General features: G+C 38.3%; 1 protein-coding gene and 1 pseudogene across 4 annotated transcripts; one reads left to right on the forward strand and one right to left on the reverse strand.

The window, feature by feature from the left end:
* Window positions 1-1,769, forward strand: LOC107597448 (phospholipase A2 inhibitor-like; annotated as a pseudogene).
* Window positions 1,770-3,205: 1,436 nt separating this feature from the next.
* Window positions 3,206-26,417, reverse strand: LOC107597449 (SLAIN motif-containing protein 2-like). 4 transcript variants are annotated; one of them, XM_016288510.1, is made up of 10 exons: window positions 25,651-26,417; window positions 20,104-20,246; window positions 11,428-11,598; window positions 10,748-10,918; window positions 10,214-10,555; window positions 9,976-10,116; window positions 6,445-6,525; window positions 5,378-5,416; window positions 4,574-4,781; window positions 3,206-4,491 (listed from the first exon to the last, which is right to left on the reverse strand). In XM_016288510.1, exons 1-10 carry the CDS (start codon window positions 26,118-26,120, stop codon window positions 4,425-4,427), a joined length of 1,833 nt encoding a protein of 610 aa, XP_016143996.1. In that variant the 5' UTR covers window positions 26,121-26,417; the 3' UTR covers window positions 3,206-4,424. The 4 variants fall into 4 exon arrangements, with proteins under 4 accessions (XP_016143996.1, XP_016143999.1, XP_016143997.1 ...); XM_016288513.1 differs by lacking the exon at window positions 6,445-6,525; XM_016288511.1 differs by lacking the exon at window positions 5,378-5,416 and having other exon boundaries at window positions 25,651-26,416.
* Window positions 26,418-27,670: the final 1,253 nt, after the last annotated feature.

Raw genomic sequence — 27,670 nt, forward strand, 5'->3', positions numbered from 1 at the left:
ATGAATTCCTGGCTCATGCACGCGCTCGCGATGACTGTGGTCTTCTGTTGCCGTGACGCCCTCTCGTGTCCAATGCGATGCACGTGCCACTTCAGCGCCAAAACAACGGAGGCCGTGTGCCCTGAAGCTGAGGTCTCTTCTTTCCCTCGAGACGGTCTCCCAGGCAACACCACCTCCTTAACCATCCAGTTCACTCAGCACCTGACAGCCATCCCACTGCTGGAGGAGCTACACCTGCCCGGCAACAAACTGAGCAGTTTAGCAGCAGATCTTCTGAAGGGCCTTCATTACCTGCACACTATGGACCTCACAGGTGAGAGTGTGTATAAAAGCACCGTGTCAAAATGTTAAGATTCTCTACATGTATTTTGTAGCTATACGTGTCCATATGTGCGGAAACGCTATTGTGAGGTAATACCATGAAATTGGACTGTTTTGTGTTTATCTTATTGTACTTTTTTTATAAAACAAAGTCTAAGCTTTCACATAATGTAATTTTTATTACAATATTCAAACAACGAATGTCGTTTTGACGCTCTTTAGTGGCGTGAAATATCGCTTCAGTTCAAATTGAGCGAAAATCGAAAATCTCTTCCTCTTTACTAGTTACTGAACGAAAAACATTAATGGATATCAGATGGTATGTTGATAAACAGTACAACTTACAAACATAACTTACATCGTTTCTCATATAATGTTTAAACCGCGTAAAAAGACAAAAACAGCTTGTGAACATGTCACGTGACTTTACCTCAGAAGTCATTCCGTGTCCATCGCTCGATAGTTCGAAATTTGGCAAGGAGCATATCGTTAAAATAGTATAGTGTTAAAAATTGGTTCACTTTTTGCTTTTATTTTTACTTAACTGTGTCTCCGTTTATGTAGCAAATATCAAAATATCTGAAAATTGTTTGGAAGCCATTTTCCATTTCTCTGAAACAAAAAGACAAAACTACACCAATATGATGCAGCAGGTCACATTGTACTGCTTTTTCTAACTCTTATCATCCAAATTGTGCTCAGACAATAAACTGCAAGAGATACCTGCATATGGTTTCCATCATGCTCCACTTCTCAACCTGGTGTTTAAAGACAACCGCATCTCCAGCATCCACCCAGACCGGTTGCCCAACAACAGCAATATCACTTGGTTGGACTTGGACGGAAACCATCTTATGAAATTCCCAATGGCCCAACTCCAAAGTCTGAGTCATCTAAAGGTTCTGCACCTCTCGCAGAATAAACTCGAAGAGCTTCCAGTTGGGTGTTTAGTTGCTCACCCTGCTCAAGAGAGATTTAATGTAGACCAGAACAAAATCCAGTCCCTGGATGTAAAAGCCTTTTGCTGCTCTGGTAACCTGACTCACATCTTCCTGCAGAAAAATAGATCATAGTCTCCCGCCGACTATTCAAGGGGCTGAAACGCTTGGGAGTACGTTGACCTCAGTGACAATAGGCTGCAGTTTCTGCCCACTGGTACATTAGATATCAATACCAGTTGGGTGGAGTTGATCTTTAACCCTTAGCATTGTGATGCTAAAATAGAGTACCTGTGGAGAAAACTGACCATGGAGTCCCTGCAATCAGAGCCCAAATGTACTGCAACAGAGAATCTGAAAGATCGTGTCATCGCAACACTCACCCGCAAAGAAATGGGCCTGCCGGACTAAGAGAAACCGCATGATCTGGAAGATAAGTAGATGAAAGTAAATGAAAAGTGTTTTTTTATTTTTAAAAGGAGGGAGAGGACACTTAATACAACTCGCCATATTGGATCTTAGAATAATGGATCATGTGCATGTTTGCAATCTGCATTGCAAATAAAGATCGATTCAGTTTTCTTTTTACATTCATTAAAAATTGTAAAGGAACAGTTTTGACACAATACAAAATTCTGGAGCTCCCAACACACATTATTATCACTCATACATAAATTAATAGAAAACTAAAAATTTAATAAAACTGACAAACTATAGATAATTTTATGGTAATGATAAATATCTGAACACTTCCAGTTTTTAATTTTGACTTAAGATCTCTTAATACATTAGATTATAAAGACAGACAACTGCAGCCTAAAATCAGTTGCAATCTCAACATTTTCCACAATATGTCTATGCTCAACAATCAAATGCTATAAAATGTTTCAAGTTTACTTTAGTTTTGGCACGTCAGTAAATTAGACAAATAAATGACAGACCACAAAGCTTTTTTCAACTTTTATTTGAAATGATTCAACGCAGGGGAAACTGAGCATCATGTTTGTGGAGATATAAAAGTCTTTACCAAAAAACAATCCACAAAATATTTATGTCATGTATTCATGACCATTGTAGGCTCAAGCATCCCACTAACTATATCTCAGCACACAGAGGCATCTCACCGTTTAATAAATAAGCCTCTTATAAGCGCATAGTATTTTGTCATAAATAGCAAGGGGCATTTATAACATACCTTTGTTACAAAAAAGCAAATATAAATGTTATCAAAGCAATTACAAAAATCAAAACTTGAGCAAGAAATGCAAAGAACCCTGAAGTAAATAATATTGGCAAAAGAAAGCAATTGGCACAAACCATAAAAAAAAAAAAAAACATTTGTAGCAATCACAATTTCATAAATTATAGGCACTCATTTTTAAACAAACTTGCACAGTCTTAATCGTTTGCTAGTTTGCAGCAAGATGTCATCTCCATATTTTCAGGTGGCACTCCCATTCATTTTAATTCTTGGCCTTTTATCAATTATTTCACTCTGAGAATGACGACAAATAACATGACCAGGAATTTTCCAAAATTAATAGTACATAAGCACTACACTTCACCCACACAACTAAATCTTTTTATGACCCTTGCCACCAAGACATTATCACTGGGACATCAATCGATGAACAACATTTGACGATACGACAGTTCACCTTATGAAGTTAGTCTCAGCCATTTATATTCATTGATTTTCCCAATTTCCAGTTAGGACATACAAACACAAATCATGAAATTTGACTTTAACTTATCACTGATCCGTGTCTCTCATGACTGTTTCCTTTCGAAATGAGCAAAAGCATCAATCCTGCTGCGTATCTGAGGGTTCAATCTAAATATGTTTGTTCAAAGACTCTGAAATACGTCCATTATTCAGACACTTCAAATGCTTTGGAAACATAGCTTTGCAGTTGAGGTTTAACAATGACATTCAGATGGCAAAAGAAAGCAATTGGCACAAACCATAAAAAAAAAAAAAAACATTTGTAGCAATCACAATTTCATAAATTATAGGCACTCATTTTTAAACAAACTTGCACAGTCTTAATCGTTTGCTAGTTTGCAGCAAGATGTCATCTCCATATTTTCAGGTGGCACTCCCATTCATTTTAATTCTTGGCCTTTTATCAATTATTTCACTCTGAGAATGACGACAAATAACATGACCAGGAATTTTCCAAAATTAATAGTACATAAGCACTACACTTCACCCACACAACTAAATCTTTTTATGACCCTTGCCACCAAGACATTATCACTGGGACATCAATCGATGAACAACATTTGACGATACGACAGTTCACCTTATGAAGTTAGTCTCAGCCATTTATATTCATTGATTTTCCCAATTTCCAGTTAGGACATACAAACACAAATCATGAAATTTGACTTTAACTTATCACTGATCCGTGTCTCTCATGACTGTTTCCTTTCGAAATGAGCAAAAGCATCAATCCTGCTGCGTATCTGAGGGTTCAATCTAAATATGTTTGTTCAAAGACTCTGAAATACGTCCATTATTCAGACACTTCAAATGCTTTGGAAACATAGCTTTGCAGTTGAGGTTTAACAATGACATTCAGAAATAAAAAGCTCAAAAATAAAGATTAGTAAACATACACACATATATTTATAAAGACCAAATACTGTATGAATATTCTTTGAAAGAAATATTTTCAATAATGATTTCAAATAAATAAGAGGTCACATAGATATGAAAGACATTCTGACAGAATGCAATTGCCACACGGACTTTCCTACTTGAGCCAAAAGTTAAGGTCAATTTGTATGTGCGCGCACAAGGGATCCTTTACTAATGTTGTTACAGAGAAAACAAGTTATTAATGTTCTTCTATAGTGGATTTTGCAAGCAGTATAGTGGATTTGGAGCCATTTGCAGTACAGATGCTGTTTGGTAGGTGAGGGAGAATCCCAGTCTGTTTTTTTTTGTTGTTGTTGTTGTTGTTCTTTGGCATTCTGTGGCATCCAGCCTGCCTTCCACATCTATCCTGCTGGGATGGGAGTTCTGCAATGTCACCTGAAAGAGGACAGAATCATTTGTTTGGAAGAATGTCTTTCTTTATTTGTGGGGGTTAAAGACGTGTCTCTATAAAGTGCCAGTTTGAACTGAAAGCCCATTTGTGCTGCTGGTTCTGGGTGCGCTCAGTAGCAGCCCTCTCTCCAGCTCTCGTCTCTGATACCGCTGTATGTCCTTGGAGCTGGCAAAGACCTGTGGAGCAAATAATACACTCAGTATGTACTTCACCAGGTTACGATATGTTTATATTGAGTTGTGAAAACCTGAGGAGTACCTGCGCACAGGCTGGACCAGTTTGCTGCGAGGCACTGGCAAACCTTCTCCAGCATTGGCGGCGGGGCGGGGCAGGCCACTGCGGGGCGGGGCCATAGAGCGTGTGGGCGTGGCTGTCCCTGAACCATGGTTAGACATAACCTTCATGGGCTGACGGAGAGCCAAGGGAGACGGGGCAGCGGGAGTCCGCAACTTACTGGAGGAGGGCACTGAAATAAACAAAAAAAGAGGGAAGATAAGTGGAAAAGATAGAATTAGGGAAAAGAATAAAAGCAACAGATGGAATGTAAAGGAACTGAAATATTGGATATTTCATAAAAGGTAAAACATAGACTGAATAAAAGACAGAGCTTCTATTCTGTAGTTTATCTTCTATCATATTTACTAGAAGATATAATGACATAACAATGAATTAAGATGGATGCAACCCTAAAAACCAAAAGAATGCAATTAGACAACTTTTAATTCATTAAGCTACACATTAAACATCACCACAATTAAATAAACGCTCCTATGTAACACGCAGAGGACCGTTTTCCACATTCACAGAGCACAACACTAGCATTAATGACATTCAACACAAAGCTGATAGAAAATAAAGCACAAAAAGAATGGATGGATGGATTCTTGATCAACTAGTGTTTACAAACGTTTTCAAAAATACTAGTTATACAAATGTCCCCTTGTTGCAAAATGGGTAACAGCACAACCACAGCACAAACACAATCTACCATTCACACACGCTTGCACAACATAAAATATCACAGCACTGAAAAGCTGCATCATCATCAGTGTATATACTCACTGAAATCGGTTTCCTCACCAAAGCAACACGAGAGAGGGACTGGGTAAAAGATGGAAAAGAGAGGGTTGGGTTTGTATCCGCTCCAAAAGCTGTCAAATTTCTCAGGACTATATTTCTTTTTAAAGTGCAAGTATGACTGACAAACTTTATTTAATGCAACCAAAGTGCATTAAATAAATAATTGGAATTAGTCAGATGGCTTCAGAGACTACTGGAACATTTGGTTAGGTGACAACGTTTAAGCAGTTCCATTTAATAAAAAAAGTACAAGAAGACATGGCACATTTGTACCAAAAGGGGGCAGACCCACAGCAACCTACAGCATCGCTCACCCTATAACACTGCAAAGAAACAGCAGCATTCACAACGACAGGTGAACAAACTATTCTCAAAAGCCACTCCAGATCAATATACAACACAAAAATTAATCTGCACAAATTTTTTTTTTGGACCAACAGACGTTGCCTTTTTAAGGCCAATAAATATTAGTGACCAATAACCAATGGACCTGTTTTTAATTAGTTTGACAATAATGAAATGGCCATTAGACTAAAAAACAATATAACAATTGAAAAACTATATAAATATAAATGTTTATCATTAATATTATTGTTATTTTATTATTCGTGGGAAAAATGATACATTCTCAACAATAGTGGTTAAATTCTGCATTTTAGGCTTGACCGCTTTCACACCAAAGGAGAGCAGAAAAATAGTTTCAGAATTAAAAATCCCATTTATATAACCTTTCCCAAACCTACCAGGTTGGTATGCAATAATATATATTTTTTTGTTAATTTTTTTTAAATAAATAATAATAATAATGAATTAATAAAATAATAAGAATAATAATTGGGCAATCACTCGAGCAAATTTTTGAACCACAACCCATACCCCTCTTTTCAAGAAGACCTGGGTGTGATTTCTATCTGAGGTCAGTAAACATTTTCCACACCAACCAAACAGTACTCTAACAATGGGTTTATAAAAGTGTCAAAATGCCATAAAACACTTCCAGGACAATCTACTGTCATGACTGAGTCTGGGTGACCTGCTCAGCGCATTACCTCGTAGAGACGTAGGGCTCTGGAGTCTCTCTTTTGGTTTTGGGGAGGAGCGAGCAGGTGCGGAGAGCCTTTGGTGTGACGCTGAGATAAGAGACAAGCAGACATTATGTTTTGATTCAGGCTCATTTGAGCTCAGCAGTCCACCTCCACCTGCAGGCACTTAACCTCCAACCAGAGCTGATTCAAAATCAACTTTAACCAAAAAGTTTAGGTGATGCCAAGGCAAAGACAGCCAGTTAGGGTCAGGTTCATTAATTCAAGGCAGAGCCATTCCATGCATGGGTGAGACAGAAGACCACTTCTAACCAGCCACCAGAGGGCACCACAGCCAAGAGAAAAATTAAACCCCAGGTGAGGAACAGGCAGGAGGCAGCACTAAGCCAAGAGTGAATCCAACTACATCCAGACAACCAGCACCTCAGCCAAAAACAAAGGGTGTGAGGAAGAAACAAAGGCAGAGAGAGAAGGGAAGAGGCAGAGCATGCTGGGCAGGAAGGACAGAAAAAACCACTGTCCATATTACCAAATGAGGGGGAGAAGCCTGAAATACTCACTACATTCAAGTATGTAAAATCACTTAAGCAAGCTAATGTCTTTGTGCTGTTTAAGAGATGGCTGTTTATCTATGGTCACTAAACTACAGAATATTATTAATTAACTTATTAAATATTTGTATACAAGGATTTCAGAGTGACTCCACTCCTGTTTTGAGAGTTTCATCAGATTAACTGTTCATTGACAGAGAGACTTCTGGGCCTTATTCGTTGACCTTGCATGGATAAAATGATTCAGTATGCTGTCATGAAATGTTCTTCTTTCATGGGGCGTCACTGTTCTTAAAAGTGGTGAGCTGGACTTTTCACTTTTGTGCTGGTTGTCATGTCATGAAATGGTAAATGGGTCAGTTTATGAATATTAATTGGTTTACACACCCAAAAAAATTATCAATCTGTTTAAATAAATAATTATTAATAATTAATAATAATTATTTGGAAAAATTCTAAATAAAATTTTCCATCACAAGGATGTGTTTTCATTCAAATCAAATCACAACAACATAGGAAACAGATCCGGCGTGACGCAGCTGACACAGAACAGCATACGCGGTTTACGTCCAGCGGATATTCTCCAAAATGGCACCAGGGTGATGCAGAGGAGACGAATTGTTGAATAAAGCCTTTTTTTTCCTTTTGCGCACAAAAAGTATTCTCGTAGCTTCGTAAAATTACGGTTGAACCCCTGATGTCACATGGATTATTTTACAGATCTCCTTGCTACGTTTCTGGACTTGGGAACATTTCAGTTGCGTTGCTGTCTATGCAGGGTCAGACAGCTCTCAGATTCCATCAAAAATATCTTAATTTGTGTTCCGAAGATGAACGAAGGTCTTACAGGTTTGAAACGACATGAGGGTGAGTAATTCATGACAGAATTTTCATTTTTGGGTGAACTAACTCTATAAATAACCATACCAGTAATAGAACCTGCCAGTAACTACAAAGATTCAAGTCTCAGGCACCTGAAGTCCAACATAAAGTTACTGTCCTATTTAATGTTGTTCGGTGAATTTTCAGTTAAAACTGAGTTATCTTAATAGGATTCCACACATGCGAATTTCGATTGAGGGTGAAAGATTTCCCCATACCGATTTTGCATTGGGTTCAAGTTCACGCAAATTCACTGCAGTAACCAATAGAACGTTGCTAGTTTTGAAAGTGACTTCTGTGTTTTCCATACATCACTACACTATAGACAATAGACTGCAGACTCTTTTGTCTGCAAAATTTTGATGAAATTTCCTGTGACTGCACCTTAATAGTATACTGTTGTATGTGTGGCTTTAAAAGAGTCATTCATTTTGGGAATCATTTGTACTAGACTGGTCATGCTCTACGGTTTTGATTTCCTAAAAAGAACTGACTCACAAGAGTCATTCGTTTGGGAATCAGATTTTATTCCTCAGTGTTGACAACTTTGTGAAGTCAGCATTACCAACAGAACGCTCGTGTTAAAATCAGAACAGGTTCTGAAAAAGATTCTAATAGTTGTGTGCTGGAACATTGCTGTTGTTGCTTATTGCCACTTGTCAGTAGCAAGATTATGATGTTGTTTTACCAAGCTGTACTAGAGAATGTGATCAGATACGGTATACACCTTTGGTATGGTAATCTGACGGTACAGCTAAAATCAAGGCTTGGACGTCTTATTCAAACAGCTATGAAAATCTTGGGCAGGATAGAACCTCTCTATCGCCAGACTCTTTATGAAAAGTATATGCTCAGGGAGGCAGATAAGATTCTGCATGATATAACACACATTTTGAACTGTGAGTTTGTGATGCTGCCATCAGGTAGGAGATTTAGAATTCCAAGATGTAGATTGAATTGGTACAAGAATTCATTGATTCCTTCTGCAATTAAGTTATTAAATAACACTAGGTAAGGTTATTTATTTATTGATTGTTTATTTATTTTATTGTTTAAATGGTATGTTTTACTGTGTTGTGTATGTGTGTATATGTGGATGTGCATATGTATGTATATATATATATATATGTCTATATGTGTGTATGTATGTATATATATGCATGCAATAATTATTATCTTTTTTTTTTTCCCCTTTATTACTATGTGTTGTATGTGATGTGGTGGTTGTATTTCTGAGCCTAAAACAAATTTCCCTCAGGGACAATAAAGTGTACCTAACCTAACCTAATGACAACCGTTGTGGTATAATGTCCACTCAACATTAAAAAATTTAATAAATTAATAATAATAATAACATTTTTTAGCACTGGATAACATTTACTATGTTGTATACTATGCCTGATCAAAACTTCTGCTCAAGAATTGGAGATGCTCTCTACTGTATATACATCCCTGCTGAAAGCGATTTCATAAAAGTACAGTGACAAAATCAGCCATGGCAAAAATGACACCTATGCTTTTTTCAGTAAGGCTATTAAATGTGATTGCTCACATGGGTGTAATGGCATATGATTACTATAATCTGAACTGTTTTATCCTACAAATAAAATGACAATCTTTAGTGTTCCTGTGCCACATTAAACACTCTTTCAAGATCCATCATCTGAAGATTTCCCTAAAACATTTTTTTAAAAATCACCCCGAATAATAGTTTAAACTATGTTTGAACGTCAGTCAGGCTTTTATAGGAAATGTCAAGATGCCAATAAAATGTAATCTAAGAGAAAATATGAGAAGATCAAAGAGCCTCATCTAGCAAGCCAAGACACTGGCAGTGCAGTTAAGAGGACAGCATGAATGTGTGTCAGAAGCACAGAATCCACAACCAAGAAGAGCATATTCATAAAAAGTCAAATGTTACCATACATCAAGATTTACAAACAGAATAACATTCATGATAAATTTTACATCATGAAATGCAATGAAGTCTTTTTGTGTGGTGAGTTTGAGTCAGAGATTGTGTGTTTGCTGGCTGTTAAAAGCTCTAAACGTGTGATTTGATGTATGGGTGCATGCATGCTCACTAATGCGTCCGGACACTCACTGGCAGACTGACTCTGGTGTCTGGGTGATCCTCCGTTTGACACTTGCAAGTTTGACTCACAGCTCCTGCTGTTTTTAACTGGCTCTGCAGTCGGTCCAGAGCTGGATCGTGTGAGGTTCGGTAGACTCCGTCTCAGCTTTTCTGCACACAAAAACAGAGGATGAAGAAACCCACATTTAAACTGACATTGTTTTAAAGAGAAATAGCCCAAGTGAAATGAGACTGGAAGAAGATCTACCTTCATTCTTAATGGCGTTGGTCTGCGTATCGTGGCCTTGCAGAGAGTGGCGGGGCTGTTGAAGGCGGCTGATGATTGGTTGGGGAGATCCGCGGCTGTACTCTAAAGAGCGGGTGGGTGAGCGGGATCGGGGCGAGTTCCTGGGGGAGACGCGGGGTGAGTGCCGAGGGGAGGGGCTGAAACGGTTGACAGGTGTGTGGTAGGAATGGTGGACCGCCTCCTCATCATCCTCCAGGCTCTGTGCATCCAGCTCCTGGTCACTCAGAGTTCCTCGTCGCAATGACTGACATGATGAACCAGAGCTACGACGTGATGCTGTTGCAGCATATTCTTGCCTTAAACCTAAAAGAGGGAAACATATACATTTAAATTTAAATCTCAATGCCATTTAGGCATTTTTTTTATTCACATTTAAGATTGTTTATGATCCGTTTCAGCAGCATGATAACCAAATGTATAACAATAACTTTTCTTAGAGAGATAGAACAGACTAAAAGACAATATCCAACACTTGTTAGAGAAAAGACCACTCACTCTCCTCTTGCATGCGGGCGAGAATCTGCACATCTGTGACGTCATTGAGTTTATATGTGGTCGATGAACCGACAGAGTCTTCGTCCATCTCTGATGTGCTCAACTCACTGTCTACTGATGACTGTGGGCTCACTGCCTGAGCGTTTCTGTCAGCTGATCCACGCTGGTGACCTACACACACACAACAACAAAAAAAACTAATTACATTAATACAAAATAAAAATGACATTGTTTCTATATAGTTATTCATAGGAAGATCTAAAAAAACACTAGACAGTTGTGTGTTTTCTGCTTAAGTCATATTAGCTATGTTAGGAATAAATATTAGCCTACTACTTACTGCATACTGGACAGCATATTCAGTGGTTTACGTTAACAGAAAATATTCTATCATTCACTATATTTTAAGAGCTTTCAGCCAAACAACGGTGAGAAAAGTGCAGTTTTTAACACAGAAGTAACAAATATGTTACTTTCCATACCACGTAATGATGTTACATGGTTACTTTCATGATTAGTTACTTGCTACCTATAAAAATAACATTTCCCAACTGCAAATAAATAAACAACTTCAGCAGTCTCACACTTTTCTGTCATCTGTGAGTGACATAATTGTTTGTAGTATATAATATATTCCTCAACTACTTCTTACTCCACATTTGGAGTAAAGAGGCCTTTACCTGCACTGCCAGGCAGAACGAGCTGCTTGACGATAGGCACTCTAGATGGAGTGGAGGACGGGGAGTTGAAGCCACTGCTATAGGGACTGTTTGCTGTGTTTGTGCAGTATGGGCTTCCGTAGCCCACTTGAGGACTGTAGGAACTGTTATATAGACTCCTCCGCTTGTTTGCTGCAAAAGAAATCAAAACATAATAAGGGCACTAAAGAACTTCTTGTTGAATGTGAAGTGAAAGCAATTTTATCGTCCCTTACTTTTGTTAGTTTAAACAAACACCATTTATTTAGGAGGAACACATTCCAAACAGCACCAGCTGTTATCGTTAGGAAAAATAAATAGGCCCCCCATTTTAATGCATGCATGTTTATGGAGACACACACAATACGATTTACAGTGTAGTATTAGGCATCTCAAGAGAGTCAATTTAAGCATACAGCATGCATGGCCAAGTCTAATAAAGTGCGACATTCTAGGTCCTGATGGAGTGCAGTTAATCGGATACAATGCAGACTATTCACAGTCTAAGAGACGCATATGCACACCCACAAGAGCCTTACTCAGTCATTTAGTGGATGACAACGCCATTAACATCCAGTCAATTCTCTCTCTTACACACACAGACTCAATGTAGGCATTGTAGAGCAATGCAGCACCATGAATATGTAGTTGTCTATGATTGAGTCATAAGGTCAAACTCTTAGCTCAGCTGCAGCAGGGAGAATGCATTGCTGTTAAAGCTTTTGGCAACACCGACGGCTAGAGAATCTGAAGACCATTAGTTGAATATCGGCCAAGAAAGAGACTGTACTGTGTCTCTCAAGAGCAGAGCATAAAATAGAAGCCACTTCAGCTGCTCTCCCTGTGGATATACTCTCACATGATCGCTCATCGCACGATCCTCTGTGTGTGTGTGTGTGTGTGTGTGTGTTTGGGCTGGAAAATTATTAAATAAAAGACAAGAATATTAAATACATTAAATTAAATAATAAACAAAATGATTTAAATACTTTTAGACCTCTACATATTTGCTGTGTGACCTAGAAAAAAAATTATGAAATAAATTAATTAATAAATACATAACTGTTAATGTAGTATACATTTTTTTTATTGTAATAAATTATACTTTATTTGATTAGTGACCTAGAAATAGTGCAATATTTCTTCTTCATCATAATGATAAATACTTCTTTAGGATAAAAATCCATAAACTTTGTTTATTCCAAGTTTAAACAATAAATAAATATTATTTTAATATATAATTTTATAGTAAAATACTGTAGCTTATTTGTTTTAATATATGAAGAAATGCGAGACTTCTATAAACATTTTTGAGTGTAAAATCATTAAATCAGAGTGTTGAACCAAAGGTGAATTTTTCAAATCAGAGACCCTATTAAACCCTTGGAGAAACTAGTCTTTAGGAAACTTAATGGGAAAATAAGACACATTAAAACCAGCTATATACATGATGTCGCTTAGTTTTATATTGGCAACAATATCATATTGAATAGACTAAATATGTGATTGCTTAGCCTTTAGTGTGTGTGAGCAGCTGGACACTCAAGAGGTCATTAAAGCACATTTCCCCAGACCTCCCATTCTTTCCTGCCCTCTTTGCATGGATCCATCCTCTCTCTGTCTCTCTCTCCGTGTCTCCTGTCTAATGACTTTTTCCCTCTACTCCTGCCATCACTCAGTGTGTGCTTTATTCGGAAAAAACAACAATGCTCTCCCCACTCACTTCCTTACAGATCCAGCAGTGAACTGCATTAACACCACACCATCAGCCACGCATACATGCACAACGCTTGAGTGCTGGGACATAAAAACACCCACAGAGACATAGGAATGGGCGTGCATGCTGAGAATGAGTGGTCTTGGATTTGGGCTGGTGTGGATGACCTCTGACCATTGACTGTTCTGTGTTTGTGTGTGTATGTGTTAAAAATGAAGCCAAGAGTGAGGGCTTCCCTCATTCAGCAGGGACTTAAAGAAATGAGGACTGACACAAACCACTGTAAGCCAATAACACCAGACTGTAAGGACATTACAATCAAGGACATTTACCATCAAGAGTCAACAAAACATTTCAGATACAACACTAACTACATGCACAGTAGACATATGAGGTGGAAGATCGATAATATATTACAACATAAACACACAAAAGTGTCTAAAATGCATTACCTAAAACTGACTCAAAGTGTGTCATGTGAGCGTTTTTCAGTGTCTTTGAACAGACAAAAATAGATGTGTCCTTAAAACCTAGCCTGAAACAACCTAGTCTCACAAGTCAGACTTTAGACTACAGGCTTTAAAGGATAAGATCACTTCCAGAATAAAAATGTCCTTAATTACTCACCCCCATGTCATCCAATATGTTCATTTCTTTCTTTAGTCGAAAAAAAAAAAAGAAGGTTTTTGAGGAAAACATTCCAGGATTTTTCTCTATATAGTGGATTTCAATGGGGATCAAGGGGTTGAAAGTCCAAATTCCAGTTTCAGTGCAGCTTCAAAGGGCTCAACACGATCCCAGCCAAAGAATAACGGTCTTATTTAGCGAAAGGATCTGTCATTTTCTAAAAAAATAAAAATGTATATACTTTTAACCAAAAGTGCTCATCTTGCACTAGCTCTGCGATGCGCGTCTATGACTTCACACATTATGCAATCACATTGGAAAGGTCACGCGTGGTTAGTTCTTCGTCTGTGTACTCCGGTTCAGAAAGGAAAGATAGGGAGAAAACCCCATCTAATTTTCTCCTCCAACTTCAAAATCCTTGTTTTACCTTTTTTTTGTAAAGGGCGTTTGACTTTCTTTGCACATTCGCTTTGCAAACACTGGGTCAGTACTTCCGCCTACCTCACATGTGACCTTTCCAATGTGACTGGGTAATGCATGAAGTTGAGCTAGTTCCTTGGCTGGGATCGTGTAGAGCCCTTTGAAGCTGCACTGAAACTGCAATTTGGACCTTTGACACGTTGGTCCCCACTGAAGTCCATTATACTTTCACACTGCACGTTGGTCCTGGAAAATTGCTGGAAAATTGCCGGAGTGCCTTCTGTGTGAACGCAAACACGTCTCGGGATTGATTCCGGGATCGATCCCGGGTTGGGGACCTAGTAACATTGTCGGGTTCAGTCCCGGAACAAGCTCTGTGTGAACAAAAGCCAGAACCAATGCCGTAAAAGGTGTGTCGTAGTGATGACGCACGTTATCGTGCGACTCTTTTACTCTTAACAAATGAAGCAGAGATCGGGTAGCTCCTCACTATCCGCGCTGAAGCTGAGATCGTTCAACAGCTTAAATGAAACCGAACGCGTCACATTACACGTCACATCGTAATGTCACGTGTCTTTACGGGATCTTTACGGGATGTGTGTGAACGCACACACAGATTCCGGAAAATCACTGGCAGTGTGAATGAACCACAATCAAACGATCCCGGGACAAATCCCAGGACACATTATCCGTGTATTTTCCAGAATTTCTGTGTGAAAGAGGCTTTAATTTCTTTGAGACTGAAGAAAGAAAGACATGAACATCTTGGATGACATGGGGGTGAGAAAATTATCAGGAAATTTTTATTCTGGAAGTGAACTAATCATTTTAATCTGGTTCACATAAAGCTCATCTTTACCCAGAATGCTGATGAAAAATGCCTTTTTTTTTCTTCAAATTTTTTTAAAAAATGTTAAGCGCAAATGCCATATTGCCATATAATGATAAAAATGTAAAAACAAAACAAAATAAACGTTTAGATACATCACTGAATTGTTACCATTTAAAAACTATTTCTGTAAAATGGGTGGTTATAAATAATTTTATTAGAAATATATTTTTTATAATTATTACATAATTATTTACATTATTTAGACATAGAAAACCAACTATGCTTTCCTTTCGAATACATTTGCTTTGTGTAGATATATTCGTACATTTATTCATTCATTTTACCATGGTGAATAAGCGAATGATAACGACTATTTCATGACCAGTTTGAAAGCTCTGTGCAACAACTAATCCTTTTAATCTGGTTCACATAAAGCTCATCTTTACCCAGAATGCTGATGAAAAATGCCTTTTTTTTCTTCTTCAAAATTTTTTTAAAAATGTTAAGCGCAAATGCCATATTGCCATATAATGATAAAAATGTAAAAACAAAACAAAATAAACGTTTAGATACATCACTGAATTGTTACCATTTAAAAACTATTTCTGTAAAATGGGTGGTTATAAATAATTTTATTAGAAATATATTTTTTATAATTATTACATAATTATTTACATTATTTAGACATAGAAAACCAACTATGCTTTCCTTTCGAATACATTTGCTTTGTGTAGATATATTCGTACATTTATTCATTCATTTTACCATGGTGAATAAGCGAATGATAACGACTATTTCATGACCAGTTTGAAAGCTCTGTGCAACTGGCACTAATGGATGGAAGAGACTGTCATGGAAAGAGATGAAAGTTTTTCTCAAATCTGAAACTGATGCTACCATGGACTTTCATCTAGGAAAGCTTCATCTAAGCCAGAACAGAAATACCAAAAGTCTTTTCCGTCTTTCAGAATGTCATTAACTCCATATATGTGGTCAAAGGGAGCCAATGGCCATTACATTCCAGTCCATCAGATGGTTTGGCTCATCCATGCTCTTTCCACCAGAAGAACACCACACTGCGTCCACTAATACTGCATTTGTGTGTCTCCAAGAAAGAGAAGGAGAAATGAGGACAGCTAATCTGTCATTTCTCTGGTGACTACATCCATACACTGCAAAAAGACAATTTAAACCCTACAGATAATTCTGACATTGAAAAGATGCTTCACTAACTGTGCTTTTTATCTTGGCCTGGACTCAATGAACAGCAGGGCCCATTACAGGATAAGATACATGGGCTTAAATGTCTAACGACTGTCTGTCAAGCACATTTTGTTCAGCTCAATGGACAGTCCACATGGAATTGAGGCTGTTTATCAGCCCGTATAAAAGTTGTTTTGGGGGGCAGGGGGCAGAGGAGAGAAAGAAAATATGTGTGAGAGAGTCTTGTAGTAATGAAAGTTCATCAGAGCAACATGGGCTGTTTAAGGACAAACACAGAAACTAAGATGCAGTGAGAAGGAAGACCTCATGATATCAACAGCAGCACGGAGAGCCAAAGACGACATGAAAGAGGATGAAGAAGGAAGAGAAAAGGGCAGAATGAATGCAATGATGTTGAAAGTGTACAGGATAAGTAAGGCCTGTCAGATCTGTAGAGGAAAAGGGAAACAGCATAGAAAAAGTAAAAAGAAAAGAAGAACAAAAAGAAAGATATCAACAGGGAAGCAGAGTGTACTCCAAACAGGATTGGAATAGAGGATTGGATTGCAGGGGCAAGTTGAGGATGTGGCTAGAGAGAAAAAGACACAAGGAGGCTGTAAAGACTGCACTGAACTTGCTGAAGCACAGCATAACAACAATGTTCAAGAGTATGGATAGCACTTTCTATTAATATGGTACACTCTGGAGTATATTTATTGATTTTTAAGCACAAAAAGGCACAAATTTAGATGTACAAATAAAGAAAAAAGTTTTTTTTTTATATCTCTTAGATACACTAGATAATCTAATATTCGCTAGTTTCTAACAATTAAAATCATATAATAAAATAATTTTGACAATTTGTTGAATAGATATTATTTTTATCTAATTATTATTCCATAAATTATTAACAAATTTTAATTACCAAAACTGTAACTCTGCATACAACCCTATTATCCACATGATTTTCCTTTTTTTTTTCATAAGAATGACATCCATGATTACGATCATGTTGATCATCTCATTTCATTTTCTCTGGGTTACACAACGGGTAGTGTTGACTGTTTTTGTTCAAACTGTATTTGTTAAGCTCAACCTATAATAGTGTTAAAAATATTTAAAGGGGTCATATGATGCTATTTTAAAGATCATTATTTGGTGTAAAATAGCTAGCTCTACTAACACCTACTAAACTGGCAACCAATTCTGGCACTTTTTCTTTTCTTTACATTTTCTAATATTTAGAGCTAGGGGGAAAACTGCACAAATCAGCAACACAAACCAATAGGCATGTCAATTTGTTATAGAACTGCAAGGTTAAAAATATCCTTTCACTAATAACAAAACATTTGTGAAGATTTTTTTTTAAACATGCATATGTTCCATTGTCTAAATTATTAAACAGATTTAATATTGGCAATAGTGTTTCTTCAATAAAGAAGATTAAAAAAGGAAACACAGGCTTGTTTTGTCAGTGGAACGTGATTAAGTCTTTTGATCAATTCTCAGCCTCTCCTTTTGTCCTCATGTCCAGTGAGTTATGTAATGGTTATGGTTATGACTACAACCTTATGGAACTGTTTGCATTTCTGAGGGAAGTGTAAAGCCCTGGAATGAGTTACCATGGCTAGAAAACAGACTCGCCAAACAGCAGACAAGTTTACAGCAGTGAGCGGCCTAGCTGTCTACTGCCTTTTCACAAAGCTTGCATATAGCTTGTAAGAGTGCTGAGTCACACTCTTCAGCCTTCTTGGTGGAATTCATTAATGTGTGCAAACATGTCCGTCTCTATTTTACTTTCTCACAGACACAGATGCGCTTCATGGGGTAACTGGTTCTGAAGAGGGCACAAGAGAGGCATAAAAGAAAGGAACAAGCAATAAGAGAGAGACAAAGCTGACGGGTGTGTCCAACAGGATAGAGATTTGACATGCATCCCACACATCTGCACTGGCTCTCTCTTCACTCTCTTGGCAATGGCTCTAGGGAATTAGTGATGCCTCAGGTAACCTGGAAACCGCAATGCACACACTCAGCATGGGCTGTATGCCTGCTGACAATGAGCTTTACATAGTGGGTTAGTGAATCAGCTTTCTTTTATTGAGAGTGTTTGCCACATATATATATATATTTTCTGACCCTAAATTTTTTAACCGTAGAGTAATTAGAGCAATTTAAACAAACAGACCCCCCCCCCCATCTTATTTGGGAAATATGACATCATAAAGCATTCAAAGGGTGGCATTGTGCTGTCTTCTCTATGATGACACTATGATGAGTCCACTTAAAACAATGACATCATACACCCATCTGTCTCGCACAATGACAAGCATGATTCACATCTGGCACTGTTCCAAATGTTAATCAAATGCAGCCACTGCAGATTGGATCTTTTAATGGAAAACTCTATCTTTGAACTGGAAGTTCTCTGGAACGATTCCCATGTAACTTATGGTGACGGTTGAGTGAACTCTATGAGATGAGCCAGTAATGATCTTTGAGAATATCACTCAAAATGACTTCATTTGCTGCTCATTTGGTCTTTATCCCTCTCCTCAATGAAGCAATGTAATAAAAGGAAAATATAAGAGAACATAAATGTGTGATGTAACAGTATGTTAGTGAGTGCTGTAAAAGTATCAGTCACATGTCTAGTATGAGCATGGACAGTCAGTTCCCTTCTATAGAGAGCTGCTCAATTTAAAGGGGTCATAGGATGCCCATTTTCCACAAGTTGATATGATTCTTTAGGGTCTTAATGAAAAGTCTGTAACATAGTTTGGTTAAAATTTACGCATTTATGTAGATCGGGGGCACATTCCCTTCAGAAACAATGTAATCCACTGCGAGTTCAGCGGCTCAGATGTCGGGAGTAAATGACGACTGCTATGTTCATTATTACATCCAACAACAGAACACCTCAATCGCTTAGGAGTCATTCTTATCTACAACTGCTCCAGCGGCGGACTGATGACAGCTCACTCAGGACGGGTCTAAGGTAAGACACCAGTCCAGTCTGTGCTGAAACGCTACTGTCAATCAAACTATCGTGGGAGGGGCCTGTCTGTGTGATGTCACACAGACAGGCATCTGAGATTGGCTCGATTTGAGAAAGGGGAAAACATTTAACCAGATTTTTAAAAAAAACACTGGGTGGATTTTTATCATTATAGGGTGGTTGTGTACATACACTGCCAACACACATTTCAGTTCAAACAACTTGTATAAGTGCATGTAGCATCCTATGACCCCTTTAAGACATGTCACATGGGCATACCTGACTAAAAACAGCAATAGACTTACTGACTACAAATAAGACTGAAGTCAAACCTTTCATAACTCTTCGCTACCTATAATTAGAGGAGAGATAGATAGATGATACACAGACACAGCCAAATGTACAGATACTCTTCAAAAACAAGGATTTATCCAAGTGAACTGCCAGGCCACATGTTGAAAACACATACACACATGGTGACAGACTGATCTCAGCAAGGAAGTGGGGATTGAAGAGAATCAGAGCCAGAAATGGAGCTCAGTGAATGGGTAGAGGGCAAAAGAGAGAGAAGATAGGAAGAACTGAGATTGAAAAAGAGGAAGTGATAATTTTGAATAAAATCAACACAGACAGATACAGACTAGCATGGCCAAATAGCCAAGACTCCGATTTACATTTTTCAGCCAGAAATAAAATAACAAGCTGTATCAATTCGAGATATAAAAAATTTAAAACCAACTTAATGCAAAAGCATTTAATGAAAAATCTAAACATATAATCAGAAGTTCTAGGTCAGAATAAAGACTCATAATACAACAGTGGAAGATATTAAATGAAATATAAATGAAGTGTGTGTGGTACCTGACATGGTAAGGTCGAGTCTGTGTAAGAGAGAGCGTTTGGCAGACTCCATATCAGGACTGGGGTTATCCAGAGCCTGTCTGCACCACACAATGGGACTCAAGGCTTTCTGCAGAGGACTGTTCAATTTTGCCTCGTACAACCTGCAGAAACACAAGCCAGAGGTCAGTCACAAGAAATAAACATGCTCTCATCATATATCTGTCACACAAGCATTTAATCAAGAAACATGCTGAGTGAAATTTTGAAATGCCTTGATTAACAGAGGTTTTTTCAGCAAAAGCATGCTTTCCCTTTAAATAAAAACTGGCTCACAGGCAAATGAAACGACCCATGAAAAGTTTCTGTAATCCTTAAGGTAAGGCATACACTGTACTCTGTAATATTGTGCAGGCAGCTTTGCTTAGTCACCGATACCTGAATTAATAGGACCACATGAAAGCCTGGTGCAGAACTGTTCAGGTCAGCTGATCAGAAGCTTATTTACTACAGGCTAAATACCGGCCATTTGAGAACAGATCATCTCATAGTATGACAGCTGTAGTGGAGAACATGTATTAATATAGAGGGTGATATTGTCAGTTAGCTTTTATAAATTAAATCAATTTCGGTTTATTTTTTATATATTTTTTGTTTTTTGTTTGTTTTAGTATCAATATCTGGCAAAATTGCATTGCCGGCACTTAAACTGAAAGCAATCAAAAAAGCCATGGACATGATTTTGCTGACAGGATATGACAAAAATTATCATGATATTATCTGTCATAAACGTTATCAAAGCTGTCAAAAACCGTAGCATTTACCACTAGTACACACAGATCTGTAGAACAAGTAGGTTACAGAATGAAATGAAATACGCAAAAACTAGCCATGAAGAAGTCTATGCCATGTCATGTCATTCAGTATAGTTACATTTTCACAATTGGTGACAGTAACATGTGGAACAAAACGTTTTTTACAGACACAATAAAGAATGTATTAGAATGCACTTCAAGTGTTAGGCCCATTCACATTGATAGCAGTTAAATTACTGGAAGTCATCATGTTGCTGTATTGTTGGTTTATAGTAGTCCTATTTGACTGCAATATCCAACTGCATCAGGCGATTAATTAAAGTAGACAAAAATAGTAGTGTAACATGCATACTATAAATATCATAATTTAATGCTAACATACTACAGTTCAAAATTCTTTAGTTGGGAAGTTTCTGAATGTTTCTTATGCTCACCAAGGCAGCATTTATTTGGAAAAATACAGTAAAAATAGTAATATTATGAAATATTATTGCAATGTAAAATAACTGTTTTCCAATGTAAAATATTTTTAAAATGTAATTTATTCCTGTGATGTCAAAGCTGAATTTTCAGCAGTCATTACTCCAGTCTTACGTGTCACATGGTCCTTTAGAAATCATTCTAATATGCTGATCTGGTGCTCCAGACAAATTTCTTATTTTCATAATATTATAATTATGCATAATTACATTTAAAGGGGTCAAATGATGCAATTTCAATTTTTCCTTTCTCTTTGGAGTGTTACAAGCTCTTGGTGCATAAAGAAGATCTGTAAAGTTGCAAAGACTAAAGTCTCAAATCCAAAGAGATATTCTTTATAAAAGTTAAGAGTCAGCCACACCTACCTAAAACGGCTCGTTCTAACACGTCCCCACATACCTACGTCATGATGTGGGAAAATTTGCATAACGCTGCCCAAATGTTCACGCAAAGAAAGAAGGCATAACTTTTATTCTTGCTGTAGTATTGTTGCTGCCCCCATGTCGTGAAGACGCTGTGTGTTTCATTGTGAAAGCTAAACTACTTCATTTGGCCTTCCAAAAGAGGACGATATCCGCTTCGTCATGCCTAGAGCTGATCCGTGCTGGTCGCTGAGGAAATACATCAACTTCGCGCTGTGGATCGCCAGATCGGCTTTCACCGTGGGTGAAGCAGAGTCCAGTCCGGGGTCGTCACATGTGGTTGCCGCAAGCCTCGTTGCAACAAATGCCTCGTTTGTAATGGGTTTTAATGTTTTTGTCTCATCGCTCCGGCCGGGACATGGCATCACAGTATGGTGAGGGGCATAACATTTCTGTCACACACTTGAGGTATTCAGCCAATCACAACACACTGGATAGCTGGCCAATCAGAGCACACCTTGCTTTTCAGAACGATGAGCTTTGTAAAAATCGACATGTTTCAGAAAGGCGGGGCATAGAGAAGAAACAATGTACAGTATGTGGAAAATAATGTATTTTTTTAACCTTGAACCGCATAAACACATTTCATTACACCAAATACACAAAATAATGTTCTTTTTAGCAACATCATATGACCCCTTTAATATTTTTGTGGAAACCATTATACATTTTAAGGATGCTTTGATGAATCTAAAATTCAAAAGAACAGCATTTATTATTTGATTTTTTGATTAAAGTCTTTTACTTTGATCAATATAATGTATCCTTGCAGAATAAAAGTTTTAATTTCTTGTTTTTTTTAATGCTTAACATTTAAAAAATGACCCCAAACGTTTGAATGGTAGTATAAGAATATTGCATAGAGTCAAACTTTGGCACTACACATCCTGGACCACATCACTCAAGTCAATGACTGATTTAATGCCGACACAAACCATTTCGATCAGTCAGACTGGAGTTTAGTTATGGCACAGAACCAGACGGATTTATTTATCAGGACTGATGGCAATGTAGGATTGCAGTGTTGGTGGCAGAATCTGGCACTTAGAATAATCCCTCAGACAGCAGCATTTCTCCTAGTAAGCCTTTCTCCTGCAATATGACAGAAACTGAGATGATCTCCTGGTATAAATGCATTATTCACATCACAAAAGCACAGATCTGACTTTAAGAGCTGTGCTCTGGCGGCTGCTACATTGATTCAATACAATTATAAACTAATTATTTTATCTTGTCAACAGATTTGCTAACAGCATGGCTTGAACTCATTTGTGACCTTAAACACCATTAAATCTACAATAAAACAAGCAAACCAAAAACGATCTTATCCTTAAATCATCATGACTAAGAATATTAAATCATTTACATATCCTTGCTGTAATCATTTCTGACATGTTTGGTTTGACAAGTACACTTTCTGTCCTACCAACTATCTGTAGTGGTAAACAGGTGTTAAGCTCACTGATCTGCTGAACTCCAGCTGTTGCAGGGATTTCCCAGCATTTTGCTGACACTGAAAGATAGTCAGCCAAACAAGATCGAGGGTCCAGATTACAGCATTCTGAGTCTGTGTAAATTGACCTAAACCACAGAATCTCACAGACACTGATTAAAGCAAACACAAATAATGGATTACACAGACATTAAAGGGGTCATTTTTAAAGATCATTATTTGGTGTATTTGGTGTAACAGAATATGTTGACATGCTTTAATGTTCAAAAAACACATTATTTTTCAAATACTGTACATTATTGTAAGTCCTCTATGCCCCGCCTCTCTCAAACGCTTCGTTTTCTACAAAGTCCCTCCTTCCGACAAGCGCAGTCTGCTCTGATTGGCCAGCTGACCCAGTGAATTGTGACTGGCCGAACACCGCAAGCACTTGTCGGAAATGTAACGCACCTTACCATCTTTCAAAATAAATGTAAAGACAGAGCCCGAAAGGGGAACAGAGTTGCGTGACAGACACAGTGATGAAGCTGGTATGTGTTTATACCCCCCCCTCCCTCCCTCTCTCCCTCTCTCTCTCGCTCGCTCTCACGCACACACGATGCACAAAACTCCGCATTTGAACAGTCAATAGCAAATACTTAAACTAATAACAAAACAGTAGCTGATTCAGAAGCACCAGATTGTCATAGCAAAGTCAGAATTACCTCCTCTCCTAGGTTCACGAAACGGTCGTCCATAAAATGCATTGCTGTTCTGTTGTAAGTAATCTTAAAGATTCCTAAATGCATCTACTTTCGGAAGGCCAAATAAAGTGCTTTTGCTTTCGCCTAGAGAAACACAGCGTCTCCTTGACATGCTGCTTCAACACTAACTGCGGTTACTGAAACCACGCCTTCTCTCTTTGCGTGCACATTTGGGTGGCATTATGCTAATATTTCCACCTAGTGAGGTAGATATGTGGGGGCGTGTTAGAATGAGCCGTTTTAGGAGGGCATGGCAGAGTCTTAACTTTGATAAAGAATATCTCTTTGGTTTTGAGACTTTAGTCTTTGCAACTTCAGGGATCTTATCTATGCACAATCAGCTTGTAACACTCCAAAGAGAAAGGAAAACTTGAAATCACATCATATGACCCCTTTAATCCACACAAGATCAAAAACTGTTAAGATGAAGCTGTCTGTGACTTGAGGCAACCAGAAGGCAACAGGATAACATTCATCTACACAAGCACTTTTTTGAAAGAGAAATACTTAAAGGATGCATTAAATTGATCAAAAGTGAGAGTAAAACCTTTAATGTTACAAAAGATTTCAAATAAGTGCTCATTATTTTTACACTCCAGTCATACATATCAGAACTGAGGCACACCAACAGGTGACAACATGCTCATTCTGCCAATAGTGTACATTTAGCTGGCACATATTCTTCCCAACAGTGGTTCTGGACTTTAAACAGACACCTATCAGCCTGACTGGACTGTTTGTCATTGCAGGTTGTTTTATCACTCCAGGAGGAACTGCTTGTTTGAATATTTTATTCTTCCACTGTTACCCACTCTGTTTGGACCAGCAGACCGCACACATGCTGATCCACACCATCACTCTGGACTGCTGTTTCCAAATGTTTGGTTTCTTGAGCTTGCTTGAGCAAAGTCCAATATAATTTCATCACATTTTTATCGTCATTATTAGTAGCAGTAACTTCAGATTATTGCTTCTCATATGACTGCACATCTTTGCAATGATACTTCTCAGTATTCTATTAATCTCGTTTATTTCCTTAAAAACCTGACTGCACTATCACGTTATTTGAAACAAATCAGCTAGATACAATGCATGCAGAAAATCATGCCGAAAAGTATGTACATCTGTTGTAACTAATCTGCTCGATCATATCCGAGGCTATCTAAAGGACATTCGTATGCAAATACATAATTTGTGTGTGATTCTTATGACAACACTGAAGCATGACACCATGGCTGTCATTCAGCAGATTTATAAAGGTACTGAAATAATATGAAGGGCAGATGAGAAGGACTCACATATCAGAAGCAACTGTAAGACAGGCCGTAGTGCGAACTGAATACATGCAGTCAGCAAACTGTTGCTCCTAAATGCTCACACGTAAGGCACTACTAATCTTAAACAGATGACAGCCGTGTTGCTATCAATGCATTTAATAAACTAACCCCAGCCCTTGCTTAGCTAAAGAGACTTGTGTGCATCAACAATGCATCAAGCGCATTCCTCCAAATACGCGTCATTCTCTGTGGCGTCTGCACGCACCTGTCAAACACACGAAGGGTGTGTGTGTGTGTGTGTGTGTTGTGTGAGAGAGAGAGAGAGAGAGAGAGAGAGAGAAAGAGAGAGAGGTTATTCCTCTGATCGTGGTTACTCACCAGCTGTCTTCCTCTTCGTTCAGGCAATCCATGTCCTCCAAATCGAGAATCTCCACCTCGTCCAGCACCGAAGTGTCTCCGTCTTCGATAAAATCCAGCGAATCGTAATAAGACGCGAGACTCGTATTCGAGGCGACACAAGAAGCGCTGTCACTGTCATAACCCCCTCCGTAACTGCTGCCGTGATATGACCGTCTGGGGCTCAGCCGGGAGATTTCCAAAACCCCTCCGAAACCCCTCGATCCGCCGAACCCCACCCCAGTGAACCCGGCGAGCCCCGCCGCCACTCCCGGAGAATCATAGCCGGCGCTCACGGGTCTGGTGTTCCCCGACAGTCCACCGGAAGAGGAGGAAGAGAGCAGACTGGAACGGCTCCGGAGCTGCTCGTTCTGCTGCTCGAGTTTCTTCACTAAGTCTTGAAGCTTCCGCACCTCCAAGTCCGCGTTGATGTTTGAGTTGATATCCTCCATGGCAAAAGCAACGATATGTCCGCGCGCCGGTTATATCCGTTAGGTTTGTTTAACTACCGTCAAAGTCAGCAAGTTCGCGAGCCTCCGTCGCAAGGTCTTTAAAGGGAGCACTGTCAACGCCGCGGCTCGAAAGTTACTAATCTTGTCGTCGTCATCTTCTCCGGGAACTCGCGCACACCGTAGGCTCCGTCGCCATCTTTACTGCCCGCCGCCAGTCGCTCACTGGGAAATCTTGAAGCTCGGAGTGAGACGTCATCGCGTGACTCAGCGGGAACGAGCACGTTTTGGGAGCGACCCTTCCCTGGAACCAGGAACGCGCGCTTTAACCCTCTCGACACACACTAAAGTAGGCTACTTGTACTTTATTCATGTGCTTACGTATTATTGAGGGGATTTTGCACTTTTCCTGGATACTAATGTAACCAACTATTTGTACTAACTTACTAAATTACATTTCTAAGGCAAACGAATTCTTTTACTCTTTACAATTTATTTTGGACATTAACAAAGTATTTTTTGCAGGCTACTATCGATTAAAACATTCCCCATTTAATACATCTTGCGGAGCTAACAAACCAGTCCTCAATTATGCTTCAGGCTAAATTTGAATAGCACTGATGCCAATTTAAGTGTTAACTGTGTTTGCACAACAAATATTAATTTGCTCTTGTGAAGAGATGCCTCATCAATCACCACAACAGAATATATGACCCAAAGCTATATTTTGTCGATGTAACTATATTTAAATGTCAAATAAATGTACAGTTAGCTGCTGGTGAATTCAATTATATAAGTATATTTTAGTATATTTCTTATTTTAATTCACCCCTCAACATCTGTTTGTTTCCTTTGAAGAACCAGGATTCACACAGTCTTGGAAAACCTTGATATCTGACTAAGCCTAATTTTAAAAGACGTTTCTAGAAAAGTCATGTAAATGAATAAAGTCTGGCACAAATTTTTAGCTCCTAGAGTACCTTAAATGTAATGAATTTAATATAATTTTTTTTTATTTACTGAAACTAGTAGTGTCCATGGACTAAATTACATTTTAAAAACAAAAAATAGGGCTAGGGGGCCTTTGAATATTGTTGTGGGCAATGGGGGGCCTTGGAGTCAAAAAGAGTGAGGTGAGAGCCACTGCCCTGGAGCCTTAGTCAGAACATTGAGAAAACCGAGACAGGTTGCATTACAAAGTTTTTGCATTAAAAGTACTGTATAGAAAATATCTATACAGTATCAAGAGCTCAGGAAAAACCTAAGGAATATGCTTAAGGCCTACTTTTTTTCCCACAAAAAGATATATTTTTACTTTGATTAAGTTGAAAACAGTAGTACCTGAACACACCACATATGGTATAGGCTGAACAACTACATCTTTGCATGTTCAAAGTTTGCATCTAATATTTGCATTGGCTGTTTCTGAGATGCATGCTGAAATACGTTAGCGTCATGAGATTTTTGTCAAATTTTTTAATGAGACACTGAATTTTTTTGTGTTTAATGGCAAAACCAGCATGTTTGTACGAAGAAAACTGACATAAACTAAG

Source organism: Sinocyclocheilus grahami, unplaced genomic scaffold (genome assembly GCF_001515645.1).
Source record: "Sinocyclocheilus grahami isolate Dianchi unplaced genomic scaffold, SAMN03320097.WGS_v1.1 scaffold232.1, whole genome shotgun sequence".
Taxonomy (NCBI): domain Eukaryota; kingdom Metazoa; phylum Chordata; class Actinopteri; order Cypriniformes; family Cyprinidae; genus Sinocyclocheilus; species Sinocyclocheilus grahami.

Excerpts from the sequence above, each read along its gene's own strand:
- LOC107597449 (XM_016288510.1), bottom strand. The coding sequence starts at position 26,120 with ATGGAGGATATCAACTCAAACATCAACGCGGACTTGGAGGTGCGGAAG. Across the intron at positions 11,599-20,103 it reads ACTCGACCTTACCATGTCAG|CAAACAAGCGGAGGAGTCTA; the intron begins GTACCACACACA and ends TTTCTTTTGCAG. Across the intron at positions 6,526-9,975 it reads ACACCAGAGTCAGTCTGCCA|CGTCACACCAAAGGCTCTCC; the intron begins GTGAGTGTCCGG and ends CTCTTATCTCAG.